Source organism: Dysidea avara, chromosome 4, assembly GCF_963678975.1.
Source record: "Dysidea avara chromosome 4, odDysAvar1.4, whole genome shotgun sequence".
In the NCBI taxonomy this organism is placed as follows: Eukaryota; Metazoa; Porifera; class Demospongiae; order Dictyoceratida; family Dysideidae; genus Dysidea; species Dysidea avara.
In genome coordinates, this window is record NC_089275.1 from 49,754,864 (window position 1) to 49,770,080 (window position 15,217).

General features: G+C 38.6%; 1 protein-coding gene across 1 annotated transcript; it reads right to left on the reverse strand.

Annotated features, from left to right (window-relative positions):
- Positions 1-8,914: 8,914 nt before the first annotated feature.
- Positions 8,915-15,183, reverse strand: LOC136252646 (wnt inhibitory factor 1-like). Its single transcript, XM_066045171.1, has 9 exons — positions 14,865-15,183; positions 13,795-13,913; positions 13,395-13,497; positions 13,197-13,343; positions 12,967-13,080; positions 12,822-12,917; positions 12,676-12,774; positions 11,827-12,132; positions 8,915-9,239 (listed from the first exon to the last, which is right to left on the reverse strand). The coding sequence occupies exons 1-9, from the start codon at positions 14,989-14,991 to the stop codon at positions 9,130-9,132; spliced, it is 1,221 nt and encodes a 406-aa protein (XP_065901243.1). The 5' UTR covers positions 14,992-15,183; the 3' UTR covers positions 8,915-9,129.
- Positions 15,184-15,217: the final 34 nt, after the last annotated feature.

Here is a 15,217-nt window from a genome sequence, read left to right on the forward strand (position 1 = left end):
TTTACTGGGTATGTTTGTCCTTCTATTACCTTTCTTTACTGCATACAAAGGCAAAATTCGTGAAGAAAAATTGATTGCGTAGTATCACTTTGACGTGATGTAAACAAACACTCATAACTTGTGTATCCTTTAGTCTACTGCGAAGATTTTCCAACTCCTCTTGAGTAGGGTGATATCCAGGTTATTATTGTTAGTCCCTTCCTTCACTAAGAAAGAGGCATTCAAAAAATTTACAGAATGGCATTCAAAAATTTACAGAATTTTTTTAGTAATACGCAAATATTTCACCCATTGTATTCAATGCTTTATACTAGAAATTTAGGCTTGTGCTATTGTGTCGGGTTTTCGCAGATCCGGTCACAATTGGTGCAAGAGGCAAAACTGTTATTGTAATTTGTTTATTATCAATAGTTAATTTGTTTATTTGATAATTATGTAATGGGTTAGCCAAATAAGGTTTAGTTGTGTTCCAGTACCTTTTGTACACCCCTGCTAATCAAGTGCACAACTAGTTATCATCTAACACTACCTCTATCACATATGTAGTTGTTATATTAGTTGGGACATGTTACAGGTATACAATATACACCACTAGTAACACCACTTGTTGTAATGTGTAGGTGTTGTTACAAGGAGTGATGTTGTTAAGGACGACAACCAATCAGCCACCAGTGGTAAGACATTATCACAAGATACACATACCAAGATATACCAGGGCCCAGCTTACAGAAGTTAGAAGATATTTGGATAATAAAACACCTCAATTATGAAATAGCAGTGAAGCCATATAGACTGGCTAGTGGTAAAGATGTGGTATCAAAAACATATTAATGATAGTCACTGGTCATTTGTCAGGTTAATTTACATATTTGGCAGTCCATTAAGCTATTTGATCTCTAGTACCTCACCAGACAATGACATGGCTATGCTCTGAACTTGAGAGGGACAAGAGTTAGCTATGTTGCATCACTTCACTGTTCTGTATGTAAAATGTTTGAACAGCACTTACACTTGTGAAGTAACTTCTCCTCAGCTTGGATTACCAGCTAAAAAAGCTAAGTAACGTGATTGATCATGACACAAGTGATGCACACAAGACTACTATGTCAAAACTGAAGGATGAACAGGTGAGATAAAAGTGATCTGTAGTATAAAGCTCAACCATTGGTCAGTCCCTTTTAAATCCTGATGACGGTACTAGGCAGAGAATGAGGAAAAGGTTTGACATTTGCTATATGATGGGCTAAGCAAAGCATCTCATTTGCCAAATACCCTGCAATTATAGAACTTGAGAGCAGTCATGGTGTGCTGGGTCCAGCTGTATGACTGTATGAAAGTGACTAATATGTCAATCTTACAGTACTCATTTTTCAAAATTTTCCTGGGGGGGGGGGGGGGGGCATGCCCCCAGAACCCCCTAGAAAAGGAATGATGTGCTTTCCCTGTCATGTCTGACCATCATGATAATAATATGTCAGATCAATTTTTGGTATGGACTGACAAAGTGTCAGACCACCTTAAATTAATTATAATTGTCTCTGTGCTGTTTATAAAGTAGGGATAGCCCCAAAAATTTTGCGTGCCATCAAAATTCTGCCTTTGAAAATCACCCTAGAAACATCTTACATGATGAAAATCATCTTTACGGTCCAATTAATATATTAAATATAACACAACACTCACAGGTGGCCAGATATAGAATTTTTTTTAAAATCACCAAAACTCAAATTTTAGTCTCACTGCTTCACTGTCTGGCTGCCTGACCACAGTTGCAAGGCTAGAGGCCAAACGAAGCAGCACACGGCCACCATTTTACACCACAATAACAAACTCACCAGTAGGATGTGTCTTTTGGGGTTCCGTTGAGTGTAGGCCCTCTGCGCTTTGACTTTTTTTTCTTTTTTCTTAAACCAGACTGTTTGTCTTTTTCTTCATCCAAAGAAACCATATTTAGGTGTCAATTTTCCGTATCGATACCTTCTTTCAGCAGCGTATTTAGATACCACAGAATTATTTCAGAGCTGGATTTCAGAAGCGCTTCAGTCCCAGCACTACTATAAGAGATATACCGTATTTCTATATTTATTACAAGTTTAACTGTAGGTTAAACAAGGTTAACTTGGAAGTGTTGCTATAACAATGGCTGTTTACTGGGAAACACCTGGTTGCTAGTGAAACAAATATGCAATCTATGCATAGGGCCCATGGGAAGGTGGAGACAAACATCAAATAGTGTCAAGATGTAACAAGGCTAACCTGGGTACAAACCAGTCAAACCGGTATGACAGGTGCTAAGTTGCAGCTTTAAATAGTGGTGAGCGTTACTCAGTGTAGCATTCTGCACTCTAAGCGGCTCCAACGTTATTATTCCCACCCTACATCCCTCCCTCTTTATTTTTCTCCACTAACAATTGCCAGGGTTCAACTGGTGCGTTAATGTGAAATGGGTGGTGCTGTAGCATGAGAGAGGGAGTTAGGAGGATCAGGGTATGTAGGTCCCCACTACATGGTGGTAAAACCCTGATCATTTCTTTGGAATTGAACCATACATGACCTTATTATTTTAGGTTATAGGAGATCACGTGATGTCACGTGACTGCTTAAGGTTTAGATATTCCAAAGTCTACGGCACATCATCCCATTCTCCCAATAAAGACACTGGGAACAAGTTAAAAACCGTTAAAAATATTTCGTTGAAGCTAGCACCCAACGAATATTTATTACGCGAAAATTTTTTACCAATGTAATATTCGAGAAGTTGAATGAATTCGGTTAACTGCTTTCTGGCCACCTTGAATCGAGGTTGCTGCGGTCTTTTAAAAACAAAAGCCTCCCTCATCCTAGGAGAGAAGGGAGCTGTCCGGTCTATTTCGCCGCACATTGGTAATGATGCCATCTGATTCCGCTACTACAGGACACATTAAATGGAGTATATATGCACAAATATGCAAGTTGATGAAATGAGCTTCTAGCTACAGCCATTTCACTCCAGTCCACATTGCTTGACTTGTAACAGACAACTTCTGAATCTGGGGTGCAGCCTCGGCATGGAACGGGGACGCCACAATTCAGTTTTGCTGCTTGTCATTCTGCTTCTCCTGTATACAAAAAGGCCATATAGAATTAATAAAGTTACGTAATTCATTGTTAAAAACTTTTCGTCACTTGAGACACAGGTGAAAATTTTTTAACACAAAAATTTAACTTGTGAAAATTTCTCGCAACTTATATTTATAGAAATACAGTACCAGCTAGATATCTGCAACTTAGGTTTGCAACCACATCTAACAAATAAAGATCTAGGTGGACTAATAGTGATAAAGTATGGAGACCACACCTCTTAACAATCTAGCTATTTACTTAAGATGACCCCAGCCCTTTACGATTAATCTAGCTAGCTGCAGATATAACAGTCACTCTAGTACAACAATCATGTATAATATTCTAATAGAACAGTCACACGTTTAGCTAGCTATGCTGCAACAACAAACAAAGAAAAAAACTAAACAAGCTAGTATTTTTTTTAAATTGTAAATTTAAAAATCAAGTAGGGATCTATGCAATAAAAAGTAGTGAAACAAGAGATGAATGATGGTATTACAGCATAGCTTAGTGGGAAAGTCCCTACTTTAGCTGTAGAGACTTTCCCGCCGAGCTATGCTATAATACCATCATTCATCTCTTGTTTTACTACTTTTATTGCTTGGATCCCTACTTCACTTTAAAATTAACAACTTTTACTGTTGATTATTATTGTGATGTTGATATTGTTGCAGCCATTTATTGATATCACAACTTCTTAAGGCAGACTCTTTTCAGAGACCATATCCCTTTTACAGTTATTTTGGTTTATACATTGTACTGTATGATACCCATACTACTATGGCTGCATTTTAGTGACGTCTGTATGTGTGTAGGTCCTGTAGGAGGTGGTCAGTTACAACAAGTTTCTGATGATATCAAGGCAAGGTACCGACGTAAAGGGTTGGTGAAATCTTCAGCAGAACAAGACCCATGGCCTCCATTTCATGCTAAATCCTTCACTAACTTAGCCCTATTACATCAGAAAATATTGCAGTTACAAAGTGAAGAAAACACAACAATGGTAGCTAGGATACGCACTAAGGGAGATATACACAAAATACCTGAACTAACATCATCAATTAAACTGGACAATATCCATCAAATATTCACTCCTATCACTTCAGATGATCAATGTCTCAATAGTATCCGAATAGAGGGTCACCCTGGAATTGGGAAGACAACACTGGCTAAGGAGATCTGTTTACAGTGGGCTAACAATAAACTGCTCACATCAGATAAACTGCTACTATTACTGATGTTAAGGGATCCTAATGTACAGAAGATCACTAGCACAGAAGAGCTAGTGAAATATACACTACCTGCAGATCAGGTACAACCTGTTTTGAGCTACTTACACACCACTAATGGAGCTGGAGTGACCTTCATCATTGATGGATTTGATGAACTCAGTAATAAACTATGCCACACATCTTTCTTTAGGAAACTCATTGAAGGGGACACTCTATACCTAATGCACGAGTAGCAAGACCATCTGCTTCAGCTTGTCTACATCAACATGTTGACAGAAGAATAGAAGTTCTTGGATTTGAGAAATCTAGTAAGGAAAAATACATTGATGATGCTTTGAAGACTTCTCCTTCTAAACTACAAACACTAAAGAGACATTTTCAACAATATCCCAACATTGATGCAATATGTTACATACCATTAAACATGGCAATCATAGTATTCCTGTGTCTACTAGGATCCCTGCCACCAACTGCCACTGAAATGTTTGCAAGTTTCATCCTGCACACAGTCTGTCGTCATCTTAAGAGGACAGGGAAGATCACTGAAGATAAACACATCAACAAAATGGAACACTCAGTTACTACAGCCAGTCCAACAAGTACTACAACAACTACAGAAAGTTGCATTTGATGGTCTTGTAGAGGACAAAATAGTATTCACAATGGATGACTTACCTGACATGTGCAGGGATGATCCCACTTGTTATGGACTATTACAATCTGTTGAATGTTATTCTTCGTATGAAATTGGTACTCCAACCAAATCCTTCAACTTCCTACACTTGGGAATACAAGAATATTTTGCTGCCAAATATGTAGCAACCTTACCAGAGGATGAGGTGTACACACTAATGAAGGAGTCATTTCTTGTAACTGACGAGTGTCTTAATCTTGATAGTAAGAGTGTCCGCCTCTCCAACATGTGGATCATATATTGTGGTATAACCAGTGGACGGTGTAACTCATTAATACATTTCCTGTCGGGGAATACATTGCCCAATAGATTCAGACAATATCCTAGGATTGCTTCATCATATCATCGGGCATCGCCCACACTTGGGATGCAGCCATTAAAGAGCACTCCATGCCATGATGAAGGTAGTGATAATGACTCTTTGTGTAATGATAACTATTTCATTCCATCATCACTCTCATGTGGTAATACACATACTGATGGCGAGTACAATGACAGTTACCATAGTGCTGAAGATAATGTACCACTTTTGCCTGATGATGATGATGATAATGATGACTTAGTTTCTTCAGATCATTGTTTGTATCATCCACCATCAACCATGTCACACTGGTCTGATCCTCTATCCTTTAGTTCCCCTTCACTGACCCCTCCAACCAAACCAGTCAGGTACCCACTATCACCATCAAGAGGTCAACAATTCGTGAATTTTTTTCAAAGACTGAAGAGCCATATACTTCATCCTTTTCTACGATGGCAACAAAGTTATCATCCTGTATCCAGTCATCATGATCCTAGCAACAGTGAACATGTTACTACTAATATTGACCCACAAGTGACCTCAGATTATATGGATGCTCCATCCCAACAAGGATCAACTTCAGGTCAGGAAATATCCAACACTTTATCTATCTCACAAGACATCTTGAAGAACCAAATGAAAGTTCACTACTTGTTGCAGTGTTTCCAAGAGGCTCAGGATGACAGGTTATGTGACATCTTGTCCAAATCATTTGATAGTGGTGAGATTGACCTCAGTCACTACAGTCTCGCCCCATACCAGGTGGTGTCCCTGGGATTCTTCCTATCAAGATCACACAGGAAATGGAAGGAACTAAACCTGTATATTGGAGATCATGGCATCAACCTACTACACCGCTATATACATTTGTGGAGATAAAGCAAACAAACAAGAAATAACAACAATTGATCTTAGTGATAATGACCTCACTATAGCATCGTCACCTCTCATTGGTGACATCATCACTTACCTTCAGCCACATACTCTGGAGTTAGACGATAACAATATTACTAGTGTGAGGGACATCTCCACTGCAGTAATAAACACTAACACAGTCAAAGTGTTAGACATGAGGGATAATGACCTCACAGCACAAGAAGCATCAGCAATATCTGACATGATGACCTGTTTGGAGGAGTTGTACATCAGTGACAACAAACTTGGTGATGATGGAGCAGTTATAATATCAAGAGGAATAACAGAAACCAACACACTGAGAATATTGGACATCGGTAACAATAAAATCACAGACACAGGAGCTACAGCAATTAAAAACAGTTTACTACACAACACCTCACTGGAGGAACTAGACATTGATAGAAATCTTATAGGAGAATTTTGTGCTGGAGAATTTGTAGTTGTCGCTAGAAACACACTCAAGAAGTTATCATTCTGTGGAATTACATTTACTGGTACATCATTATCACTTGGTAGTAAGGTATACAGGAAGCTAATCATAATCGTAATGAACAACTTATATTATAATAATAATATAACTGAACTGTACCTTCCTCAAGGTGTAGAGTTTTATGACTACGATGAATTGATAATTGATTATACTATAACTGATGTGAAGAGAGAAGTTGAACTCATCAATTGCACAAGAAAACATAATATTCAAGAATTAAAGATTTACTGACCCTATAATACTACACTACCTTGTCTTCCTATATAGCACAAACCTACCAGTGGTTTGTATAGTGAAGATATCAGTTGCTATACTACTGCAAGTATTATATCATTAGCAATGAACATGAGTGTTTTTATTAGGTGCAAAATTTGAAAATTTATGCATAATTATCTGCCCACAGGTAATTCACACCTTGAGGGTAGGTAAATTTATCAAATTTTGCAGCTAGTAAAAATGATCATAACTTTGTAATGAAATCACCTATTGACTTCAAATAAAAACCATGTTGTTTCTATCAACAAGATCGTTTGTTTAGTACCATGTTTTAACAAGTTAATTACTGCCTCAGGAAGTTAAAGACAAAAATGATTAATTTTCTGTACAAAAATGGCCGTAAAAGTCCCCAAAGGTAAACTCAGCGATGGTACTATATCTTAAATTACATGTATTGAGGACCACTATTTATGTGGAAAGTTTCATGGCTTTATGAAAAAGTGCACAATATTGCCAATTTGGGGACTACGCCACTATACTAATCTATTTAATTTTTGGACCTTCTAAGCAACAAGCTTTGACCAACCATCATCACTTTCTATCAGATGCATAGAATCAATTCTTACCTGCATGCTCTTTCACCCAAGTTACAACGTTCTGTATTAATTTCTAGTGAGAAAGGCTCTTCTAATTGTCTTACCACCCTTCCTCTATCAGATTATCGCTATGCTTTACATAAAGGAGCCTTTCATGATGCCCTTTGTCTTCATTGTGGTTGACAGCCATCTTCACTGCCTTCAAGTTGTGTTTGTGGGAAATCTATGACTGTTGAGCATGCTTTCAGTTGTTCCTTCGGTGGTTTTCCTTCAATTAGACAAAATGAATTACATAATATCACAGAAGCATTGTTGTCAGAGGTTTGTCACAATATGTTCACCTGAACCACCTTTACAGCCTTTGTCAGAAGAGCAGTTCCACTACAGGTCTGCTAATGTCAAAGATGGTGCCCACCTTGATGTGAGTGCTGAGAGTTTTTGGGGACAAGATAGGAGAATGGCATTTTTTTGATTTAATCTCCTCTTATGCCTCTACGTAGCCTTTTGGCTCAATGCTTTTGCCGAGCTGAACTTGACAAAAAAAGCGTATGTATGATGAGCGAGTTTGTGAAGTAGAGAAGGTTCCATTGGTGTTCTCTTGTTGTGTTGGGATGGGACCAGCAGCAATTGTTGTTTACAATTGGCTTACTACCCTAGTTAAGCTTATTTCTGAAAAGCGTAGTCATCCCCCTACAGTCAGACACTATTTTGATCAGGTGTAAACTGTCTTATTCCTCTTCATTCTGCAATAATGTGTTTACATGGGTCAAGGTCTCACCATCACAGACATCAAAATTTGCATGATCCAGCAATCGACTTCGCCTGCTCTAACAGTTTGGAACATGAATAGCTAATTATGTAGTGTATGTGTATTGTTTTAGTGGTATGTTCACTCCACACATATCATTGATGCTGCAAGTTTCAGAGATTAGTATTTTACAACATAAATGTTTGTCATTCTTAACATGGCTATATATAGCTTTTGTATTTAGGCCATGCAATTGTACAGTTGTTTCATGGGACCCACTTCAACATCAATTACTTGTAGATCTAAAATCAATCCTTATTGCAAGCTAAAACCACAACTCAGAGCACAACACAAGCCTTGTATTCTTCCAGTGTATTTAACTATTGTTCATAATTACCCACAAAATTGTTATCTTCTCAAGAATACTGACGACAAATGAACCGTGCAAAGCCATACCACTTGGAATTTGTGTAGACTACTTTTGCTTGTGAAGCGGTTGCTGAACTCTTCTAAGTGGCACCTTGTTATTTTTGTGCAAACACTGTATTGTTGCCAAACATTTTAGTGATACCAGTATTACATGTGATGATCACATCATATACACCACTGCTCCTGTATATAGCTCATACAAGTAATGATAAAACATAATAATAATATACAAACACATACACAAAACATTATACAAGTTTTAGTTGCTGCTGCCAAACTGTCTGATGATTATGTTGAATCATGTGATCACCATGTCACCATGGTTACGGGGTATAAAAACAATTATATAATCCAATAGTATAGTGGAGCTGATCAATCTGATTGGTTATAATGTATGATAACATCAATTGAAATCATAGTCAGATGGTCCTTCATTATTATCAGGTACATCATCATCATCCTCCTCCTCATTATCATCATCTAGTCCATTACCACTACTGACCACTCCACCACCTGTTAGAATGACAAGTTAATAATCACAGGTCCTACTTTAATATCAGAGTTTGTGTGTAGTATGTATAATATATATGTAAAGAACTTTACGTGGTAGTATCAAAGCAAAAAAGTGTTCTATATTCACCATAAAGGCACAAGTGTTCTATATTGGGCAGTTATAGAACACTTTAATAGACCACAGTTCTATATCAGGTAGTTATAGAACTGCCAGGTCTATTTTGTAGGCTGATAGCCTACTTTGAGTGAGTAATCACTCAATTCTCGCCAGTACAACCAATCAACCAAGCCAGTGTAGGCTGATAGCCTGACTGTGCTGGCTGACCAGTCAACCCAACCAGTAAGAGCAAAACCACTGGATTTAATTTATAGACACACTTGAAGATTTCAATGATGGTTGATTGTGGTCAGCAGCAGTGAACGTTCTTAGTATGTTTTGCTCACATAAACGGACGAGTCCTAGGAATATCACAGAAATATGCTTATTAAAAGTACCACAATCAAAAACTTTTGGTATTGAGAAGACGGACTAGACTCGCAAAACAACTAATGAAGGCGCAATGCCTATTCTACCAATGATAACACTCCTCCATGAGTTTCTAATTGTTTCATGTGTCTTGTGAGTACCTCAAGTTGACAGTTCTCTATACCAGATAAAGCACTACCTTTCGCTCGTGCTATACGGGAAATATAGCACTCAAAGAGTGGTCTTGAGACAAAATACAGCACTCGGCTTTGCCTCGTGCTATATTTGTCTCTCGCCCACTCTTTTCATGCTATATTTCTCGTATAGCACTCGCGGCAGTGCTTTATCTAATACATATATGGTACCGCTCAAACGTAACGTTGCACTCACTTGCACCGCTTGATTGAGTGATTAAAAACTCGCTAATTAAAGGGCGTGACACTCGTTTCCTTCACAAGTATTCATCCTATTTCGTATGGGATGAATACTCACAAAGGAAATGGGGGCCACACCCTTTAATTAGTGAGTTGTTTAATCACTTGCCGCGAGTGAGTGCGACATTACGTTTGAGCGGTACTGTATATGAACAGACTATTCACATACACTTTATCGTAATGCTGTAATATTAGTACTGTACAATTAATTGTAATCCTTAGCTGTTGTAATCATGTGCACATGTACTTGTATGCATGCGTGTGTTGTAGTGTGCTTTGAATAAGAATGTGATTATTGCCTTCTTCCCAAATCCATCCAATCCGTGCGTACACGTTGCATATACGTAAATATGTTGTTTGCATAACCGCGTGGAATATTTTAAAAGTCTCATAACTCAACTCAGAACCACTTAATGATCAGCAGCTCTGGCATTTAAATGGCTATATTGTACTTCGCATGGGAGGATCAAAACGATGCTGTATATCGTATTCTCCATACAGTATTAATCAACTGCATAACTGTACTGCATGAGTCATACAGTACAGTTATGCGGAGTTTTTATTTAAGGAATGTTATGTAAACAACACACTATAAATGGCTAAAACCAGCCAAACCAATCCTACGAGTTCGTTCTACGGCTAGGAATAAACACTTACTGATCGTCTGATCACGAAGCTTTTTAAACCACTAAGACAGCACAATTGATCACGTGCGTGACATTTTAAATCGCTAAAACTAGCCAAACTAATGCTATTAGTTCATTCTACGACTAGAAATAGATTAAACAATTACTGATATCCTGATCACCGAAAATCGCAGTGGTTTGAGTACTAGAGAAAATCGCTCTGAGCCAGACAACCACGAAGTACAATATAACAGTTAAAGCACTGCCTATGCTTGTGTGTATGAAAAAATACAGCACTCGGGGTGTGTCTCAAGGCAAATGCAGTACTCGGCTTTGCCTTGTGCTGTAATGGCCTCTCAATACACCCCCTCGTGTTGTATTTTCCATACACATGCGCGGTGGTGTTTTAACTATAACATGTGACCGGATCTGTGAAAACAGGACATAATCGCATATTTTTCAAATTCCTGTTTATTAAATATTTATAATCTACTTAGCCAAGTGTACCCACTGGCAAAGTTCCAGCCTCATATGCCAATAACTTTGGGAGTTACAGCCCTACAAAGTAGCAACAACAGAAAATCGATTTATACAGTAAGTATAGGGAAAATAAATTACAGGTACTTACAAAAACGGTTGTAACTTACCAACGGATTGAGGTACGGAGCTACAATTTTCACCATCGTGTTCGCCATGAACAGGGGAATCAATTACAGGGTAAGTTTTTCCTTTACTCGCCCTTTACCCAGCTGACATGTATTGATATACTTTTCCACAAAGTCTCAAGACTACTCATTTTTGGAGAGTAAGGAAAGGCACACCTCTATTGAATGGATTGACTAGAGGTCAGCTATACTGTTTATCAGACTGGCAAGAAATCAAGAATGGGCCATCTCAGAACAAAGTTTAATATAGGTCCTATATAGCTTTGGCCAGCTGTCTTTAACATACAATAATTTGCTCACATGCATGGGACTAGACATACATACATACATACACACATTTTTCAGAAATCAAATGAAAGTCAGTTGTAAGACACGTGTACCTAGTGTAATACTTACCACAACGAGGTGAGACACGAAGGTAGCCAGATGTTCTATCACTGACTGCTGAGTTTGAAACCACACAAGTGTACCATCCATTGTCATCAGGTGACGTGTCATACACCAGCAACACTGACGAGTAGTTGGAGTGATCATGTGATGACAATATCAGGTAATGGTGGTTGGCTTTTGAAATGGGTAACCCATTTTTCATCCAAGCAATTCTGGCAGGTGGTGTTGCCATGACACCACAATTTAATACAGCAGTTGTTGAGTTACATACACACTGGTGACGTTTAGGAGTGGTGATGTAATTGATGACACCTGTAAGAGAGAAATAATACACCACCATTACACAGTAGTGTACAGAAATACACTGAAAAGTACCCAATTTCTCAGAAATATACACTGAAACACACTGAAATACAGCTAATTCAAGTAGTGATAATCACTCTGATGTGTACACAGTACTCCCTCGATCATATCCGACCCCCTGGTACCAAGACACGTTCAGATAATCAAAGCCCATTTATTTACATACAGAGCCCAGTTCAAATACTCTAATAGATCATACATCTTAAGACAACATACTCTAATAGGGCAGTCATTTCCACTGTTCAGGAAGCACTGTATATAACAAGACTAAGAACTGGACAAACTATACAGCATATTACATATAATTATACAGGTATATATTTAAGGGGATAACTTTTGTATATTCTGTGAACACCTTTGCAAAATTTTAATAATGAAAATGATCAATAATTAAGCATCCACAATACACTGCAGGCGGTACAATTTGTAAGTATTTATAAAAATTGCATCCTTTATAACATCGCGTGTATCAGTTATCCAATTAATGCTCACCTCTTTGTTCACACCTCACTCCATGATAAGGGGGCTGACATTGACACACACCCACCTTGACACATCTACCACCATTTTGACACTCTGGATGGCACATTGCTAGGAAACAGTACCTAGATCAATTGACACACCCACTAGTTGCATACCTTTCTGACAACGGTTACCATAGTATCCTTTACGACAATGACATTTTTCTGGTTTCACACAATAACCTCCATTATCACATGCTGGATGACACCAAGCTGTTACCATGGTGATTATTACTGTACACACCCACTAGAACGCACCCACCTTGCTCACAATGTTTACCATGGTAACCAGGAGGACACACACACATCTCATAACCATAGCGACTGCTCATACAACCAGCACCATTCATACAATCTAACTGCTCACATGGGCCACCTGTAATAAGACATCATGTGGATCATGTGATCCCCAACACCATACAGCTGTTATATTGCAGGACTGACTAACATACAGACATGAAATTTCACACACAAAAACAACACTGTGAATACCTGTTGTATACGTGTTATCATGGCAATCACCACACCTCTTTGTTAAAGACAACTTGTGAGGGATACGGTAGGTATTGTTGCTAATAGTAATGGTCATAGTCACCATGACAACGCCTTTCCCAGAACACCTGAACTGTAATGACATCACTGTGGGGTGTGGTTAATAATCACATGATTATCAGATGATCCACAACTCACATTCAGGAGACAGAGGGATCATGCCCACTAATGGAGTACTAATTTGAACTGTTGGAAGAATATTTGATTTGTCAGAATGGAGATTGGAAATGCTGTACTGTAACTGTGGAATAGAGAGAACATCATAATCCATTAGGGTATGACATATAGAGGAACATCACATCATAATCCATTAGGGTATGACATATAGGGGTACATCACATCATAATCCATTAGGGTATGACATATAGGGGTACATCACATCATAATCCATTAGGGTATGACATATAGGGGTACATCACATCATAATCCATTAGGGTATGACATATAGAGGAACATCACATCACAATCCATTAGGGTATGACATATAGGGGTACATCACATCATAATCCATTAGGTATATATGGTATGACACACCTACCCTTTGAGCTGAAGAGTGCCACTCCATGCTGATAGTATGGACACATTCAGGAATTATCAACTCTTCTCCAGTAACCTCACCGTTTACCATCAACATTACTCCATCGTCCCACCATGTTTCTATGGTAACAACATTATTAATGATGGTAAGGTTCTCATATACTGTCAATTTATTAACATTAGTGTGAACAAGCTCTAATACTGTATTAGCTACACATTCCTATTGTTAGATATTTCCCATGAGACAAATGAAACTTGTGAGTACAGTACAGTAAGTTACCATTATCTGTGGTGGGATCTTAGATGTTGAGATATGAAACCTGACCAAACCCTCTCAACTTGCCAACCTTCTACCTACCACACATGATCCACTAGATATCATTGACATGGTCAACTAAAACTGTATCCCTAATATTTCAGTAGTAACCACTTCCATGAAACTCATCTCTTCACACCAATACAGTTAGGATAACAGACTTAACTATACTACTCAATATTATGTAGGACTACTGGCCGTAGTGTTGTTGCTTTGTCATGTTATTGCTTCAGTGTTGTTTATCACAACCACAGTGATGTCTTCAGGTAGCAGATCTGAGAAGCTTGTAGCTTAACCTTTGTAGCTATTGTACCTTAACAACTACTTGTTTTTTGTAAGACAGAAATGTAGCTGTAATTAGAATACTAACAAGGCGAGAGCAGGAAAAAACATGGAAAACCTTTTACATAAGAAATATGCTCTAAAACTTTCAACAGTGCTGCACACAAACCCTAGCAAGCTGCACCACTACTATGTCATGCCACGCGGTAGGCAGTGCCATTTGCACTGTTATGCGTTAACTGCCCGCAACACGAGCGGGAAGACACTAGAGCTCGCAAACAGCTCATGACAATCTGCACATGCACATTAATTTACAAGTGGCTAAAGTTGCCCACTAACACGCGCTACACACACACCTACTGCAGCGTGCAGCTGCAGTGAAGCAGTCGGCAACTCGTTATAACTCCGTGTACCCGGCCAGTGTAATAAAAGCCTCAGCAGGTGTCGTGTAACAGTTTATACCAGCTGCTCACCTGTTAGGCGATAGTATTCTATCGGTGTAATGAATAAATTCAGCTGAGCATCTGATCCGTGAACGACTAGGAGAAACATAAGCAGAGATAGTATCATGGTCGTGTGTCTTCCTCTTTGCTGCATCATCGTCTAGCTTGCTACTACTAGCTCTGATTACTAACTGGCTAATTTGTACATTACTAGTCTAGTTATATATCTGCTCTGCTCAGGATCCTAAGCTGGCTTCACCAAAGGCCGGCTAGCACGTGTTCTTACTGCAGTGTACTGGCGCCTCTCCTCCCCAATAGGGCGGTATTGATTCCAAATAAGGTCACTGGAATCTCCCCCAAATATTTGTTGTGTTTTTCAATCA

What these genes read in the sequence shown, in the direction of transcription:
- LOC136252646 (XM_066045171.1), bottom strand. Translation starts at nt 14,991, where the DNA reads ATGATGCAGCAAAGAGGAAGACACACGACCATGATACTATCTCTGCTT. An exon ending in GATCCCTCTGTCTCCTGAAT is followed by an intron (nt 13,344 to 13,394) that starts GTGAGTTGTGGA and finishes CACACCCCACAG; the next exon opens with TGATGTCATTACAGTTCAGG. An exon ending in TGGTAACCGTTGTCAGAAAG is followed by an intron (nt 12,775 to 12,821) that starts GTATGCAACTAG and finishes ACTGTTTCCTAG; the next exon opens with CAATGTGCCATCCAGAGTGT.